We start from the raw sequence: 16669 nt of genomic DNA on the forward strand, positions 1-16669 counted from the left end.
TACAAATAAAACACATTAAAACCATCAGTAAACAATAAAACAGGGACAGAGCTACCCTCCCAGACTGGATCTGGAGGTTGCATTAGGCAGAGGTAACCCTCCACCCAGCTCTCCCAAATCAGCTGGCCTCTTGCCAGCTGCCCAATGTGTGAGTGGGCAGGAATCCACTCACGGCATCCTCTGCCAGTGGGAACAGTGAAAACAGCAAAAACAGGAAATTGCAAGCACAGGTGCAGGGCTGAGTTGGCCCATGATCTCCTGGATCCCAGGCTAGCCTACCAGTCATTGTACAATAGCATCAAGCCTGAATCTGATTGTCTTGCTTCCCTTTTGTTGTAACTGCCAAGAGAAGCAGTTCACCTAAGTAGGTAACAGAGGAAACTGTGTTACACCTCTCAGCTCACGTGTGATATTAGTAATCCCAGGTAGACAAGAGGTAGCATCTGGAAAGACTGCTTCTGGTGTTGCTGTAGCAGCTTATGAGGTCAGAAATATGCATATGTGCCCTAGCTGAATGTACCCCGTTTTATTTCTTACAGGCCAACGTGAACATAAACAGGCATTAAAAAAACAAAACCGGTTTATGTTACATCCCATCTTCCCTAAATGTTATTGATATGAGATGTATGCAACGATAGAAAAAGAGAAGTGAATAAAAATGTAATTAAAAAACAAACAAAACAAGTCAAAGCATATTTCACTTCTCCTTTTCTCACAGCTTGTAGTATTTGGTGGAAGTGGAACGAATCAGTCCGAATAAGTTATGCAAATCAGACAGATTAATGTTGTACGTAATGCATGATTAGGGCACTTGGAGTGCATATTATGCAAATGGTGTCAACTGCGTTTGAGGGGGGAGGGTTTGGCAAACCCTGTTTAAGGAGGAAGCAATTACTTGAACAACCCCCTCTAGGAAGCTTGCAGGGTTGCCAAGCTGATGTCCCTGACACCTCCAACAGACTATCACAGTTACTAATTTAGGAGAGGACTGATTATCTTTCCCAATGCTTGCTCTGGCTGCCACTTTTCTATTGGTGTGTCACTATTTCCACTGCAGGCACAAATCCATAGGCAGACAAATCTGGGTTTGATTTTTTTAAACTATTTCCTCAAACAAGTCTCGCCCAAAAGCCAAAGTCAAAATTTGCTTTTTATGCTGTTTTGAAGTGCCCGATTATGACAACTGGCAAAAGTGGAACCAATGATCTTTGTTGCTACTTAAGAGAACACACACACACACACACACAATGTGTGTGTGTGTGTGTGTGTGTGAGAGAGAGAGAGAGAGAGAGAGAGAGAGAGTACATATCTATATCTATATACACACACACACACCCCAATATATCTATCCCAATATATATATCCCAAGCTAATGTAATCCATACTGTACTTTTTTTAAATAATAAACTTTATTGAGAAAAAGAAAGATCAAAGATACATCCAATTTTCAGAAGAATATATATATATATATATATAATATAGAATCTAAAATGTAAATTACACAACACAACAGAAATATCTTGCGATTCACGCATGGTTTTACAAGTTTATGAACTCAAAATATATCTAAAATTACATCGGACCAATGTGGTCTAAAATGAATTCTAGTTTCAACATTTGTCAACACTTCCAACCCTTAATTTTGCAATTAGCAACCCTAATTGGCTAATTCTATAAAATGCCACAAAGAAATGAAAGAATGGACTGAAGATATGAAGCAGTTACTTTCAACAGTCTAATGGGTAAAGATAGCTTAAAGGTAAAGGGACCCCTGACCATTAGGTCCAGTCGTGACCGACTCTGGGGTTGCGCGCTCATCTCACATTATTGGCCGAGTGAGCCGGTGTACAGCTTCCAGGTCATGTGGCCAGCATGACAAAGCCGCTTCTGGCGAACCAGAGCAGCACACGGAAACACTGTTTACCTTCCCCCCTATTTATCTACTTGCACTTTGAGGTGCTTTTGAACTGCTAGGTTGGCAGGAGTTGGGACCGAGCAACGGGAGCTCACCCCGTCGTGGGGATTTGAACCGCCGACCTTCTGATCGGCAAGCCCTAGGCTCTGTGGTTTAATCCACAGTGCCTCCAATCCAGCTGGAGATGCCAGGGACAGAAAATAGGACTTCTTGCATGCATTGATTATTTTTAAGTAAGTATACGCTGCATAGCAGCCAAAGTCTACCAAATTTCTAATCAAAATATTTTTTAAAAAACAAACAGTATAACTGGTATACATTTGGCCTCATATAACTCTCTGAATGGTATTTGACTAAGTTTTACTCCGAGATAGACCTATTGAAATTAATGGACATAACATTGTCATGTTCATTCATTTCATGGGTCTATTCAGAATAAAACTCCATATACTGTATAGCCCAAATGGCACCACTCATGCACAAGATGAAGGTATTAGCAAGCTTGGATGAACTCCAAGATTTGTAGACACACAACAAATCAGGGAGGATAACCCCTATGAGGGACCCCAAAACATCCTAATGAAGACAGAATATGCTCTTGTGGTCACACAATGCTGAGTGCCTTTGTGGAGCAGGAAGGCAGGAGGAGAAATGAGTAGCACCCTGAACAGGTGCACTCCACGCTGCAGCATTTTATTGCAGGTTTCTCTTGTCTGCTAACCAAGAGCAAAGGGTTCACCCCTCCCTGCAATCACTGATATTAATGGCAGTTGCATTTGAGAATCACTATGTCAATTAAAACCTTACCCACCTCCTTGCTTTTAAAGCCATAGCACAATTTCCCTAGCTAACAGATCACACTGTCAGCATCAGTCTTAAATTACGTATCGGGCTGTATGTAATACACTGTATGCCAAACAGGCAAGGTTATTTATCACATTGCCTTGGAGCAGAATGAACAGAGGTTTTTTTCATAAAGAATACTATAAACCAGGTCCGCTACCCTGAGGGATCACGCCCTTTTGCTAAAAGGTATAACTAATCATTTCAGCTGCTCAGAGAGGGTTTCTCCCTCCCCGCTCCATTTGTGGAATTTCAATTACAGGGGAATGCTTTTATGTCCCAGCCATACATGACTGCAGTTACTCCTGACCAGGAAAATTTGCAAATCAAATGTTCCTTGTAGTTTACTGTAGGGATATATCTGTTCGCCCATTTTTGGCAGATGCAGCAGGATATAAGGGTATGTTTTCTGAACACTTTCACCTCATGTTCCACATAAAAAAGGGATCTTATGGCAAACTAAGAACTTGACAGGAATGAATGAACAACTGATGTTCTGGTAGCAGCAAATGTTTTTTGTTTGTTGGTTGGTTATTCCTGGAAATGAAACCAACTATTAATTTCAAAAGCACTTTGACAGCCTTGTGAGGCTAAGCTAGAGCAGAGCCCAAGAGATTTGTAGTTCATGCACACCACATATGAAGGCAATTCTGCAAGCAGCATGGACTAACATAAGAAAAGCTCTGCTAGCTCAGGCCAAAGGACTGCCCAGTCTAGAGTCCTGTTTTCTACAGCAACAAGCCAGTTTCTTATGGGAAGCACACAAGCAGGACACGACGGGAACAGCCCTCTTCTGCTGTTGATCCCTAGCAACTGGTATTCCTTCAGAGGTACCGTATGTGGCCTTTGATCCTAGAGAGAGCACATAGCCATTATGACTAGTAGCCATTGATTGCACAATCTCCATGGGCTGTGCCGCTCCAGCCACGGAGGTGAAAACATGAAGGCATATGCACACTTACCTGGGATTAGGCCCCACTGTACTGAATGGGACTTACTACTACTAAACAGACAGGTATAGATTGCATTGTTAAGAACTTGGGTCTGTTAAGTTTTTTCCTCCACAGTTAATACCAGGACCACCACCAACCAAAGATATAGGGACGCAAGAATTATGGCTGGCAAAAAAAATCTTTCTTCACTTCTCAGCTCACCCATAACTTTAAATATGAGCTAATATCACAGAGCGGCTGCTCATTACATTAAGTGAAACAGGAGAAAGAAATTGCGTAAACCCCAAAACAGCTGTTTCAAACTTTTCTGTTAACGAGATTGGATGGTTTATGGGGAAAGGAGGCTATATAGATTTTTCCTAGGAGTGCACTTGTGTTTCACTCTCTGGAAAAACAGGTTGTGCATATTTATTTAAAAAAAACCAAGCAAAATTGTTTGTTTTTAAAATCCACTCTACATCCATATTCAATGTGGACAACAAAACTGTAAGTTAAATTTTAAACAAGTTTTAAAAATACAGTATAATAATAATAATAATAATAATAATAATAATAATAATAATAGTAATAATTTATTATTTATACCCCGCCCATCTGGCCGGGTTCCCCCAGCCACTCTGGGCGGCTTCCAACAAAACAGAAATTCTAAAATACAGAAATCCATCAAACATTAAAATACAGAAATCCATCAAACATTAAAAGCTTCCCTAAACAGGGCTGCCTTGAGATGCCTTCTAAAGGTCTGGTAATTGTTGTTCTCTTTGACCTCTAGTGGGAGGGCATTCCACAGGGTGGGTGCCACTACCGAGAAGGCCCTCTGCCTGGTTCCCTGTAACTTGGCTTCTCGTAGTGAGGGAACCGCCAGAAGGCCCTCGGAGCTGAACCTCAGTGTCCGGGCAGAACGATGGGGGTGGAGACGCTCCTTCAGGTATACCGGACCGAGGCCGTTTAGGGCTTTAAAGGTCAACACCAACACTTTGAATTGTGCTCGGAAACGTACTGGGAGCCAATGTAGGTCTTTCAGGACCGGTGTTATGTGGTCTCGGCGGCCGCTCCCAGTCACCAGTCTAGCTGCTGCAAATGGATTAGTTGTAGTTTCCGGGTCACCTTCAAAGGTAGCCCCACGTAGAGCGCATTGCAGTAGTCCAAGCGGGAGATAACTAGAGCATGCACCACTCTGGAGAGACAGTCAGTGGGCAGGTAGGGACTCAGCCTGCGTACCAGATGGAGCTGATAAACAGCTGCCTTGGACACAGAGTTGACCCCCCCACCACTTTCTGAACACGGCCCAGGAGGAAGGAGCGGAACCACTGCATGACAGTGCCCCCAGCTCCCAAGCCCTCTAGACGGTCCAGAAGGATGTTATGGTCGATGGTGTCAAAAGCCGCTGCCTTACAAAAAGAATCCTTTTGCTTCCCTGTTCATGACATGCTTGCCCAATGCATACAAGTAATAATCTATGCTATGTAAATTTCACTTGTATAAATATATTCAAATCAAAAGGAATGAGGAAAAGAAATAAAAATATGGAAGAAGTGTCCACTGCTAACAACCACCTCCATATATAAGGGGCAAACTACACAGTACATACCATGGTGTGACACAACTAGAGTTCGTTTAAAAGACTAACAGTACAATCCTATAATGTGCAAACAAAAGTAAGTCTAATTAAAGCCAATGGGACTTGCTCCTACGGTAGGTAAGCGGGTATAGGATTACAGCCTAACTAAAAACTATGGCTTGACAATCCAGGATCACCAATCTTTTTTGTTTGTTTGTTTGTTTTGTTTAAATTAACTATAGTTCCCAGGGTTTGGCTTCATACCAGGCAGGCTTTTCAAGGAGTGGGGAAGCTTTGAAATCCTGTAGAGCTTCAAAGTGGGGAGACTCAAAAAGCCCGCTCAGCACTGATCCCTTTCAGCCCACAGATCAGCTCAGGGTAGGTTTTCCAAGACTCCACCCACCCACCTCTTTCAAGCTCTGATTGTGGAGCCTAAAAGGAGGGGTGTGGGAGACTTGGAAGTCTGCCCCACGTTCATCCTTGCAAACTTTTGCCCTACCCCACTTGACAAAGTTGAGAGTCTGTGCACACACAGGAGTGGGCATGACAAGCCTGTAATTTTGCTGCCCTACTGCCCAACCTGCTGCTTGGGACACATGCTAGCTCCCCACCCCACCCCCGCTTGGTCCAGGCCTGCACCCATCATACTTCTATAATTTTTGAAGTAAGAATGCATTTTCTCTGCTCATAAATTGATACAGAACGGTCCACGGGAAGTTTTGTTGCTGCACAGCTTACGGTATTAGAAAAGACACATTTTCTGAGCAGGACGCACCCTCTTCTGGTAAGAAACAGCATGTGCATTTGTTATTGAACAAACAAAATTATGACGTGGATTTTGTCAACAAACAGTTCTGTTGAGCGTTATTGACTGCATACTAGCAAATGGTGATCAATCATCACCATGTACAGTATATCACTCCTTGCAAATGTTAACCATATCCTATACAACTCCCATTTGCTTGTAGGTTTTACTCCCAAGTAATTTTAGGATAGCTACTCAATCAGATTCATCTTTACACAGAAGTAAATCCCAACTTCTCAATGGATCTTCTACCCAGCATTCCCAAATTATGTGTGCTTAAAATAGAAGCCTGTAGCTGATATATATTTATCATTGCATTTTATTTATAATTGTTGTAAATTGAGGACCAAATGTTCGTTTTATTAACATACCGATCCCGCCCATTATTATCAAATTCCATAATAAAAAATTCCTTCCAGTAGCACCTTAGAAACCAACTAAGTTTGTTATTGGTATTAGCTTTCGTGAGCATGCACACTTCTTCAGATACCGAAAAAAATGCCCGCAGGAGCATCTAATCTAGAAACAGACACACTGGAAAGAAGTGTGAAAGGGAAGTGAAAGGCGCAGCCTCCTCGGTCCCCCCCCCCCCAAGAATGAATGCTTGGTTTCGGCCGCAGCCTAAAGGACCTACGCTCATTCAACACCCCCACCCCTGTCTCAATGGTTCGGTCCTCTTTCAGCCATCCAATTATCTCCCCCCCCCATCCGCCTCCTCTCTCAGTCTGAAGTGATTCTCCCCCCGCCCACCACGCCGTATCTTTTTTGTATGTGTGTTCGGCGCGCGCATCTACGTCGTCACGTCCGCAAGGGCTCGTCGTCCCTCGTTTCTCGCGACGCTTTCCCAGGGTTCCCGCTCTCTTGTCCAAGATGGCGGCTCCCGAGGTTGTTCCGGCTGAGAGCTGGCTCCGTACCCGGGATGTGCTTCTGCACGAAGGGCCCGAAGACTTCGGGTCGCTGCTGCTGTCGGCCCCAGTCCTGGAGGGTCTGAAAGCTGCCGGGTTCCTGAGGCCTTCCCCGGTGCAGCTCAAAGCCATCCCGCTGGGACGCTGCGGCCTAGGTGAGGCGGGATGAGGGGGGTGGGCAGGGCTGGCCCACTAACGAGGCCAGGTGAGGCGATCGCCTCCTGCGGCAGGATCCCTAGGATCAGCAGATTACGATATGGATCTTTCTCTCTCCTCATCCTTGTTCTTTGTATAGATCTCCACTTCTTCCCTGGCAGGGAATTGGGGTTTTTGCGTCGGGTGCAAACATGTCTTGGGCCGGCCCTGGGTGTAGAGCCTTTGTGCCAAAGGATAGGAGGGTGCCAGAAGTTAGGCCAAGAACTTGCGTTGGGAAGAAAAATGCTGCTGAGGCGGTGGAGCAATGTGGGTTGTAGAAGGTACAGTGGTACCTTGGTTCTCCAACTTAATCCATTTCGGAAGTCTGTTCCAAAACCAAGGCGCGCTTTCCCACAGAGAGTAATGCAGAATGGATTAAACTGTTCCATACTTTTAAAAACAACCCCTAAAACAGCATTTAACATGAATTTTACTACCTAACGAGACCACTGATCCATAAAAAAGCAATAAACAATGTACTCTAGTCACACAATCAGTCAGTAGCTGAACTGGGTTCCACATACCGTAGTCACAAAAACAAAAAAGAGAGCCACGAAAATGCAAAATAAGTAGCAAAAACAGACAGACCTCAGTGTAACACTCAAATCGCAAGTGTAACACACAAAATGGAACTGTGCCACTTAAATTGGAAGTATAACACTCAAAACAGAGCATGTTCGGCTTCTGAAAAAAGTTCACAGACCGGAACACTTACTTCTGGGTTTGCAGTGTTTGGGTTCCAAGTGGTTTGAGTACCAAGGCGTTTGAGAACCAACGTACCACTGTAACAGACATTTTACCTTTCGGAGGATGATGCCAGAGCATTGTGCTTGCATTCAAGGCATGTTGAGGCAATGAGCCTTTTGCATATTGCAGTAGGCTCCTTAGCTAAGTGGTTAATATGCAAAACTGGGCTGTAGGTTCCAGGCCAAACTAAAGTGACATGTGCCAAGGATACAACCATTGGCTTCTTTTGTCCATGTGGATTTTTTAAAAAAAGGAGTAAAGAGAGGGCATGGAGGGAGATGGACTATGAAAAACAGACAATAAAACATTTAAGTTGGGTCTGCAGGACTTTTGGATGAAAATTCGTGTTTTGAGAGTCTTATTATTGATTGAAATGGTGTATACTCTGTACATGTCCTGGTATGTGGTGAGATGAGAATTCAAGCACACACCTAGCATTTTACATCCACCTGCATATTGCAGAGAAAGATCAGAAGTGAAGGGCAAGTTGCCTTCAAGAAAATTGCTACAAGAAGACCCATTCCTAGTGCCCCTTTTGTGCTTGTACCAGCATAGGAGCTTTGTGTTATGTGTTTGTTTGTTTAGATGTCACTTGGAAGACACAAAATTGCCTGATTTAGCTAATAATACTGATGAAACATCTAATGTCAGTTTTAATATATTTTAATGTGATTGGTGTACTGTAAATATTTATTTATTCACTATTAGATAGATGACTGTTGGATGGTTTTAGCTTTGGAGTGGTGTTCCATTGAAAGTGAATTGGTTGCTGATGATATGCCTGGCCTAATTTACTTGATTCTTTTGTCCTGGACTTTTGGTGGTGATCTTTTGGCTGCTTCTTGACATTTTTCTATTTGTTTACTTTTCAGATCTCATTGTACAAGCAAAATCTGGCACTGGTAAAACCTGTGTCTTCTCTACTATTGCACTTGATTCCCTTATATTAGAAAGCCCTGTTACACAGGTGAGCATTATAGCTTTGTGTAAAGTTTTGAGAGAAGTGATGTCAGTAATCAATAACAAGATTATTTACAAGGGCAGTGCTATTCAGTGAGTTTCATTCTAGCTCCCTCATAGGTAAGCTTTATTATAACTAGATATAGGTAGGTAGCCGTGTTGGTCTGCTGTAGTCAAAACAAAATAAAAACATTCCTTTCAGTAGCACCTTAGAGACCAACTACCGTGTTTCTCATATTTTAAGTCATCCCTACAAAATAAGCCATGGCAGGATTTTCCTGAGTTGAAGAAATATAAGACATACCCCAAAAATAAGCCGTAGTGGTGGGAGCAGGTCTGGATGGTGCCATGGAAGAGGAAGATGCCTGTCAGCGCCCGGAACCGGCTGCTGCTGCCCCTCCAAAATGCCCAGCAGCATGCACCGCACCAAGCGCTGACCCGGCGGCGGGACTGGCAAGAGCCACAGCGCCCGCCGCTCCAAGTCCCGACCCGGCGGCGGGACTGGCAAGAGCCACAGCGCGTGCTGCTCCAAGCTCCAACCCGGCGGCGGGACGCAGCAAGAGCCGCAGCGCGCGCTGCTCCGAGCCCCGACCCGGCGGCGGGACCCAGCAGCGTGCCCTGCTGAAGCGCTGACAACGCGCCCAGCAGCGCAGCAGCAGCCAGTTCCGGGCGCCGAGCCGCGACAGGAAGAGGAGGGACGCAGCGGGGCGCAGCAACAACACCAAAAAACACCCGGCCGAGCCTTCATTGGCCGCCGTGGCTGCCACTCGCTGGTCCCTCCCGGAGCTCCTTTGCGAAGAGGCTGCCCCACCGGAGCTTTGAACTGCTGCGCGCGGAGGCAGCAGTGGCGGTGAGTCTCGCTGGGAGCTCGGCGCCAAGCAGGAGCGAGTGAAGAAAGCCCCGAGCTTGAGCGCGCTGCGGCTCTTGCTGCGTCCCGCCGCCGCGTCAGGGCTTGGAGCAGCGCGCGCTGCAGGTCTTGCCGGTCCCGTTGCCGGGTTGGCGCTTGGCGCTGGCGCTGCTCCAAGCCCCGACCCGGCGGCGGGACGCAGCAAGAGCCGCAGCGCGCGCTGCTCCGAGCCCTGGCCCGGCGGCGGGACCCGGCAAGAGCCGCAGCGCGTGCCACGTGAAGCCCCGACCCGGCGGGACCCAGCAGCGTGCCCTGCTGAAGCGCCGACAACGCGCCCAGCAGCGCAGCAGCAGCCAGTTCCGGGCGCCGAGCCGCGACAGGAAGAGGAGGTACCATACTGTAATTTTTTAAAAAATAAGACACCCCCCGAAAATAAGCCATAGGCTTATTTTCTTGAGTAAAAAAAATGTAAGACGTGTCTTATAATATGAGAAACACGGTAAGTTTGTTATTGGTATGAGCTTTTGTGTGCATGCACACTTGGTATCTGAAGAAGTGTGCATGCACATGAAAGCTCAATTTATTGTAACTGTTACATATGGATTTATGTTGATATTTAAGGATGCTTTGTAAGTGTGATTGGCACTTATTGAGGGGGTATCTGGCTTCTAGCTGATTGTAAAAATGCCATCAAAGAGGTGTCACTTATTGGTGCCCTCAGCTGTTACGGGAGCAGAGGGGTTAATAATCTAGGAAATATTATGTATTCATTTTTTGTTTGTTCTTCTAGTCTATTCACAGCTTGACCTTTTTTCAGATTTTGATCTTGGCCCCTACCAGAGAGATTGCTGTTCAGATTCATGCAGTTATTACAACTATTGGGATTAAGATGGAAGGCTTGGAATGTCATGTCTTCATTGGAGGAACCCCTTTAAACCAAGATAAAATGAGGCTGAAAAAGTGTCACATAGCAGTTGGCTCTCCTGGTGAGACAAATAAAATGATACATGTTTATCAAATCTTGTATTGTGTTGCAAAAACTAGTGGATGCTGTTTGTGCAAACATATTTACAGAGCAGAATTTGAAAACTGCACATAGAGAGTTAATCAGTAATATTTAGCAAGGTGCTATGTTTACTATTCTTTTGTAAAACTATATTTATTTCAGTTAGATGTGTTGTATGCTTGAGATTCCAATACAATTTTTGTTGTTGGCAGGGCGCATAAAGCAACTCATAGAACTGAACTATCTGAATACAGCCAGCATTCGTCTCTTCATTCTTGATGAGGCAGATAAGCTTCTGGAAGAAGGTAGTTTCCAGGATCAAGTCAAGTAAGAGTAGCCTACCAGTAATCATTATAATCTTTTTGTTTCTGAAACATAATTTGGTTTGAAGTTTTTGTTCTAAATGGTGCTTTTTCCCCTCCCTCTCTTTAGTTGGATTTATTCTTCTCTACCAGCCAATAAGCAAATGTTGGCTGTGTCAGCCACCTATCCTGAATCCTTGGCTAATTCTTTGACTAGGTACATGAGAGACCCCACCTTTGTGAGATTGAATCCCACTGACCCAAGTCTCATTGGTATGTATGATGTGCTCTTTGCATTTCTGCACAACACTCCAAATATGTTAAGTTGTATGCTTGATTCTACAGCAGTAGTGGGGAACCTATGACCTTCCAGTTGTTGCTGGCCTTTAATTCCATCATCCTGATGATTGGCCATGCTAGCTGGGGCTGATGGAAGTTGAGAGTCCAACAGTTTCTGGAAGGCCATACAATCACAACCACAGTTATAGAGTTTACCACCTTGATAAATATGTGGTTTGAATTTATTGTCTGCCATATTAATGCTCTATATAACAACTTAGCCAGAAATATTGGGACAGCCATTTACTATTGTTACATTTGTATCCTTTCCTCAAAGGAGTTTTTGTTTGTACAAATGATACATAAGCCCATCCTGTTTTGGTTAGGGTTGAAGCAGTACTTCAAAGTTGTGAATTCTCACCCGTTACCTCATAAGACTTTTGAGGAGAAGGCTGAACATTTACAGGAGCTGTTCAGCAAGATTCCTTTCAACCAGGCCCTGGTCTTCTCGAATCTACATAGCCGGTATTTTGTGGTTTTTTAAAAAAAATCTAGACTAGCTAAAATAACAATGCATTATTTTGGGTTTTATAGCAATGCTCCTGTTTCTGTAAGTGAAAGCCAATGCACATTAAAGTGGGTGAAGCTAGTGAGTTTCTAGGGCTGTAAGATTGGTCATCTATTGTTTAGTGTGTCACGCAGTATTGAATTGAATTTTAAAAGGAGGATTTATTTCTAAAAATCTCATGCCTTTAAAAAAACCCATCATATTTTTATGACTTAAAGAGCAAGAGTTCATCACATATACAGTGGATGAAGTAATCAAGGGGAAATGATTCCAAATTAATTCAACTGTGCTTGCATCTTACTGTGCCAGGAACAATATGCTGCTAAGTTTAGCTGTTTGTTAAATATTTGCTATACACTCCTGTCAGACAGTTTTGAGGAGCTGGCGATTGGGGCAGTCATGAAGTGTTATGCTAAAAATACATTTACTGTATTGTCTTTTTCACCATTTCAGAGCTCAACACCTAGCAGATTTACTGACTTCCAAAGGTTTTCCTGCTGAGTGCATTTCAGGCAAGTTTGCAGGCCTACTGATTTTTTTTCTTATATTGATTTCAGCAATGCTGTATGTGGAATTTGTTGTGTTAAGGCACATGTGTAAGTAAGTAGGTTGTTTTAAGTTGCAATTGTATCAATATTAATTTAGGAGTAAGGCTCATTTGAGCTTGGTAGGAATTACTATGTATGTACAATGGATAAATTAGACAAAAGTGTCTGTGGTAGCAAACTACCCAATGTAATTTTGTTGTCTGGTCTCATTTCTCCATTTGTTCGTCTTTCTCTAGGCAGTATGAATCAGAACCAACGACTTGATGCTATGGCTAAACTCAAGCAGTTTCATTGCAGAGTCTTGATTTCAACTGATTTGGTGAGGTTCCCCCCACTCCACCCCAATGTCGAATTTTTAAAAAGTGTAAAGGTTTCAGATGTACTTCATATAGATCTGAATTGAAGGAACTAGAAACTCCAACCAAGCTAGTGCGCTCATGTTTCTGGGAAATGTACTAGTGCATACAAATGCAATAGTATTTGAAACAGTGCATTCTTTGTACTAAAATATGTTGTAAATTAAGCTTGAGAAGAGGAAAATACTAGCCACTATTTGATGAATATATTTCCCCCATACACTTGTCTTTCCAAAGTTTAGTGTATTTCCAGCATATTTCTATTAAGGTTTATGTAGACAGTTGTGAGCAAGAATGAAAGCATAATATTTTCAGAGTAGTCTCATTGAGGAAGACCCAGAGAAGTTGTGTCGTTTAGATGGCTTTGAAATTACAGTGGTACCTCGACTTACAAAGACGATCCGTTCTGTGGCCGTCTTCGTAAGTCAAAGTCTTTGGTTGTCGAAGCGCTTGTGCGAAGCGCTATTTCGCCCTTCTGCACATACGCCAATCATGTGCGCCACTTCTGCGCAGGCCGCGAAAAGACTTCCGGGGTTGTCAACTTCGGAAGTCGAAACCTTCGGAAGTCAAGTCGTTTGGATGTCAAGGTACCACTGTAGTATGGTTTGAATTGCAAAATTACATTGTGTCCCAGGGAGTCTTGAACGCTCCTGATCTTCTGTGGATTGTGCCCACTTACTTTAATGAAACTATTCTGAAGCAATTGTTTTTGAGCAACACACCCAGCAACATTTAGAGTCCTTCTGAACTAGAGCAAAGGGCTTGTTTTGTGTTTTAGTGTGTGTAAATTCTACATTTTCATCTGTCCTGAATTGTTTGAGAGGCTGCAATTTTTTATTCATGGTACCATGGAACAACTGAAGAAGTCTAAATGTCCACTGTGCTTGGCTTGTTTCCTGCTTACTACCACCTTTAACTTCACCCATCCTTCCTCTCAGACTTCCCGTGGAATTGATGCTGAGAAGGTGAATCTAGTTATCAACTTGGATGTGCCTTTGGATTGGGAAACATACATGCATCGGATTGGCAGAGCTGGGCGCTTTGGTAAATACTGTTTTGAGTTTGCTATGCAGTGGCAGGTGCTGAATCTGCAACTCTTTCCAACTGATTTATATCTCTGCTTTGTCACAGGAACTTTAGGGCTAGCAGTGACATATTGCTGCCGTGGGGAAGAAGAAAACATGATGATGAAAATTGCACAGAAATGTAACCTTCGGTTACTTCCTTTACCAGGTACAAGTGTTTCTGGTGTATGTGGGACCATGGTGCATTAATTTGAGCATGTCTTTATGTGGGGAAGGTGGGGGCAAGAAAACTGTGGCCCTCCACAAGTACAGTTCCCATCACACCTGGTCACTGACTGCTTGCTGGGGCTGGTGGAAGTTGAACAACAGTGGGTGAGCCACAGGTTCTCTGTCCCTGTCCTTCTGAATGGTGCTATAGTACGGAAAATGTTTCAGAGTTGATGCAGGAGGTTAAGCTGCAGTCTTGTGCTTGCTTGTACTTGCTTACCTGGGAGTAACTCCCATTAAATTAAGTGGGGTTTCTTTTTATACTATGTATAGGATTGCATCGTTAATCATGGAGCCATAGACCCATTCTGAATCTTAAATAGTTAATTGTTTCTTGAGTGGAAATACTGAATTATTTCAGAAAAGTAATGTACCAGAGTTTTTAGTTTTTAAATAATTTAAAGTCATATAATCATGGAATTGTAGAGTTGAAATGGACCACAAGGGTCATCGAGTCCAACCCCCTGCCATACAGGAATCTTTTCCCCAACATGGCGCTCAAACCCATGACCCTGAGGTTAAGAGTCCCGTGCTTTACCAACTGAGCTACCCAGTGTAAAGCTAGATTCATTGACAATATAATTAACAGCCCAATAATTAAGACACTAAATAAATAATACATTTGGTCAAATATGGGAGCTGCTTAGTATGAAAACCTTGTGACCTTCAACAGTGTAAAAACTGAGAAGCTCTAAAGAGGACAGGAAACAATGTTTGCAAACAAGATTAATGTAGATTTAGGAAGATGTTCCTTTCTGGCAGAGCAGTTCAGCAAGAGAGGTTGTGAAACCTTAACTTTTGGATGCTGTCAAAAGAAGAAATTTTACTGTTTTAGATGGACTTACCTAGTCATTGGCATATGGGGTCATTATTCTTTAGCTTTGACTGTTTTGCAGCGTTATGTAACATCATTTGGCTTATAGCAATACTTTTGTATGTATTGATCTTTCTTTTCTTTTTAAACTACAAACTGTCTAGTAAAAACGTGGCACATGCTTGTAATCAAATGCTTGCATTCAAAACATGTTTTATGATGGTGTCACTTAGATATATTTGTGATTATGAGAATTTCTTTGGAAAGAGATACTGTATGTTGCTCTTGACTAATAACATTTTTCTCTTGTGAAGAATGTATACCTCCTGGGCTCATGGAACAGTTTGAAGGCTGGGATGTCGAAGTCACTGCTGTCCCATATCCCAATGCTTCACTGAATGCATCTCTGTTGCCAGCTAAGAGACCAGAGGGGACCATGCAGCACACAACAGTAAGCACCAGTGCTCCTGTTGTTTGTGAAAATTCTGTTGCAGCCAAGCCAAAACAAGCCCTCAAACAGAAGCTTAAAATGAGAACAGAGGATACAAAACCAAAAACAACCAGGAAGCAACAGTCTTCCCATAGTATCACTCAGCAGAAGCGCCAAATAGAGCCTTGTCTTCAGACTGCTGAAAAGCATAACGAGGAGATGGACAGGGAAACATTAAAAAGCATGCTTCCCAAGATCCCTTGCTTATCATCATTTAAGAACCAGCAGTCCACCAGCACATGGAGCATGGCGGAGTTCATTGAGGATTATGAATACTTCATTAAAGAAGGCTCAGAGAGAGAAGTGGAAATAGTAAGAAGCTATACAGGCCCAGGAGAGCAGCACCAACACCCAGAAAGTGATACTAATAGAATTTGTATTGAAACAGAATCCAGCTTGCATGCTGCAAAAGCTCGTGTATTGACAGGGGACTCTGATAGCGATAGTAGCTCTTGCAGTTCTGGGTCATCCACCTCTAGCTGGGAGGACCAGTCATATAGTAAAGCATCTTCAAATACACAACAAAGAGACAATGGTGTGCTGACATCGGATCAGAAATGTGTATCGCAGTTCAGTGGTGTCCCTGAACCACCACAGTTCCAAACGAGTCCTCAGCTCCAGAAGATAAAGGAACAGAATATAAAACAGAGCAATCAAAGCCGCTTCCGTTGTACCACCAAGCCCTCCAAGAACGAGAATGTAAAAAGTGTATCTGAAGTCAAACCTACTCCTTTCCCTGTGTGTGAAGATCAGAGTTATGAGGAATACTGGCGAGCATATTACCGAGCTTGGCGGGACCATTATGCAGAAGCTTCTCGTTCATACTACCAAATGTATCAGCGACCATCAAACTTTCTAACTGCTTATCATGCCAATGCAATCTATTTTGAAGAGTTGTTGCGCGGTAACAGATAATTGTAATTTCTGCCACCCAAAACATACTAGTGGAATCTTAAATCACCTTTCTGTTTCTGTTTACACTCACATATTTTCTTTATTCCATGTATATACTGTTTTGTATACTTTCCAGAAGGTGAAATGCTGCAACAGTATTGCTAATAAATAGTATGAAAATAGTGTTTTATGTTGATACTGATTTACTCTTGGCATAAGATGCATGGGAAATCTGTTGGGATGCATGGGATTACTGTTCTCATTTATTTTGGGTTATGAACTTGGAAAATATTACTGCCTTTACCTTTTTTCCTCATGTATGGTGCACATTTTAATTTGTGCAGAGGTTAACATGCTCATTTCTGGGTGTCAGATGTTCCAAAATATAT

The 16669-nt window shown here is 43.2% G+C and overlaps 1 protein-coding gene across 1 annotated transcript; it reads left to right on the forward strand.

Moving 5' to 3' along the window:
- The first annotated feature begins 6936 nt into the window (after window positions 1-6936).
- Window positions 6937-16462, forward strand: DDX20 (DEAD-box helicase 20). Its single transcript, XM_060277147.1, has 11 exons — window positions 6937-7137; window positions 8797-8891; window positions 10549-10717; window positions 10950-11064; window positions 11170-11312; window positions 11705-11843; window positions 12340-12402; window positions 12675-12753; window positions 13729-13834; window positions 13922-14023; window positions 15211-16462. Exons 1-11 carry the CDS (start codon window positions 6948-6950, stop codon window positions 16299-16301), a joined length of 2292 nt encoding a protein of 763 aa, XP_060133130.1. The 5' UTR covers window positions 6937-6947; the 3' UTR covers window positions 16302-16462.
- The last annotated feature ends 207 nt before the right edge of the window (window positions 16463-16669 follow it).

Source organism: Zootoca vivipara, chromosome 7 (genome assembly GCF_963506605.1).
Source record: "Zootoca vivipara chromosome 7, rZooViv1.1, whole genome shotgun sequence".
In the NCBI taxonomy this organism is placed as follows: domain Eukaryota; kingdom Metazoa; phylum Chordata; class Lepidosauria; order Squamata; family Lacertidae; genus Zootoca; species Zootoca vivipara.

Coding starts and splice junctions, on each gene's coding strand:
- DDX20 (XM_060277147.1), top strand. CDS start 6,948: ATGGCGGCTCCCGAGGTTGTTCCGGCTGAGAGCTGGCTCCGTACCCGG. Junction 11,844..12,339: donor TTCTCGAATCTACATAGCCG/GTATTTTGTGGT, acceptor TCACCATTTCAG/AGCTCAACACCTAGCAGATT. Junction 14,024..15,210: donor TCGGTTACTTCCTTTACCAG/GTACAAGTGTTT, acceptor TCTCTTGTGAAG/AATGTATACCTCCTGGGCTC.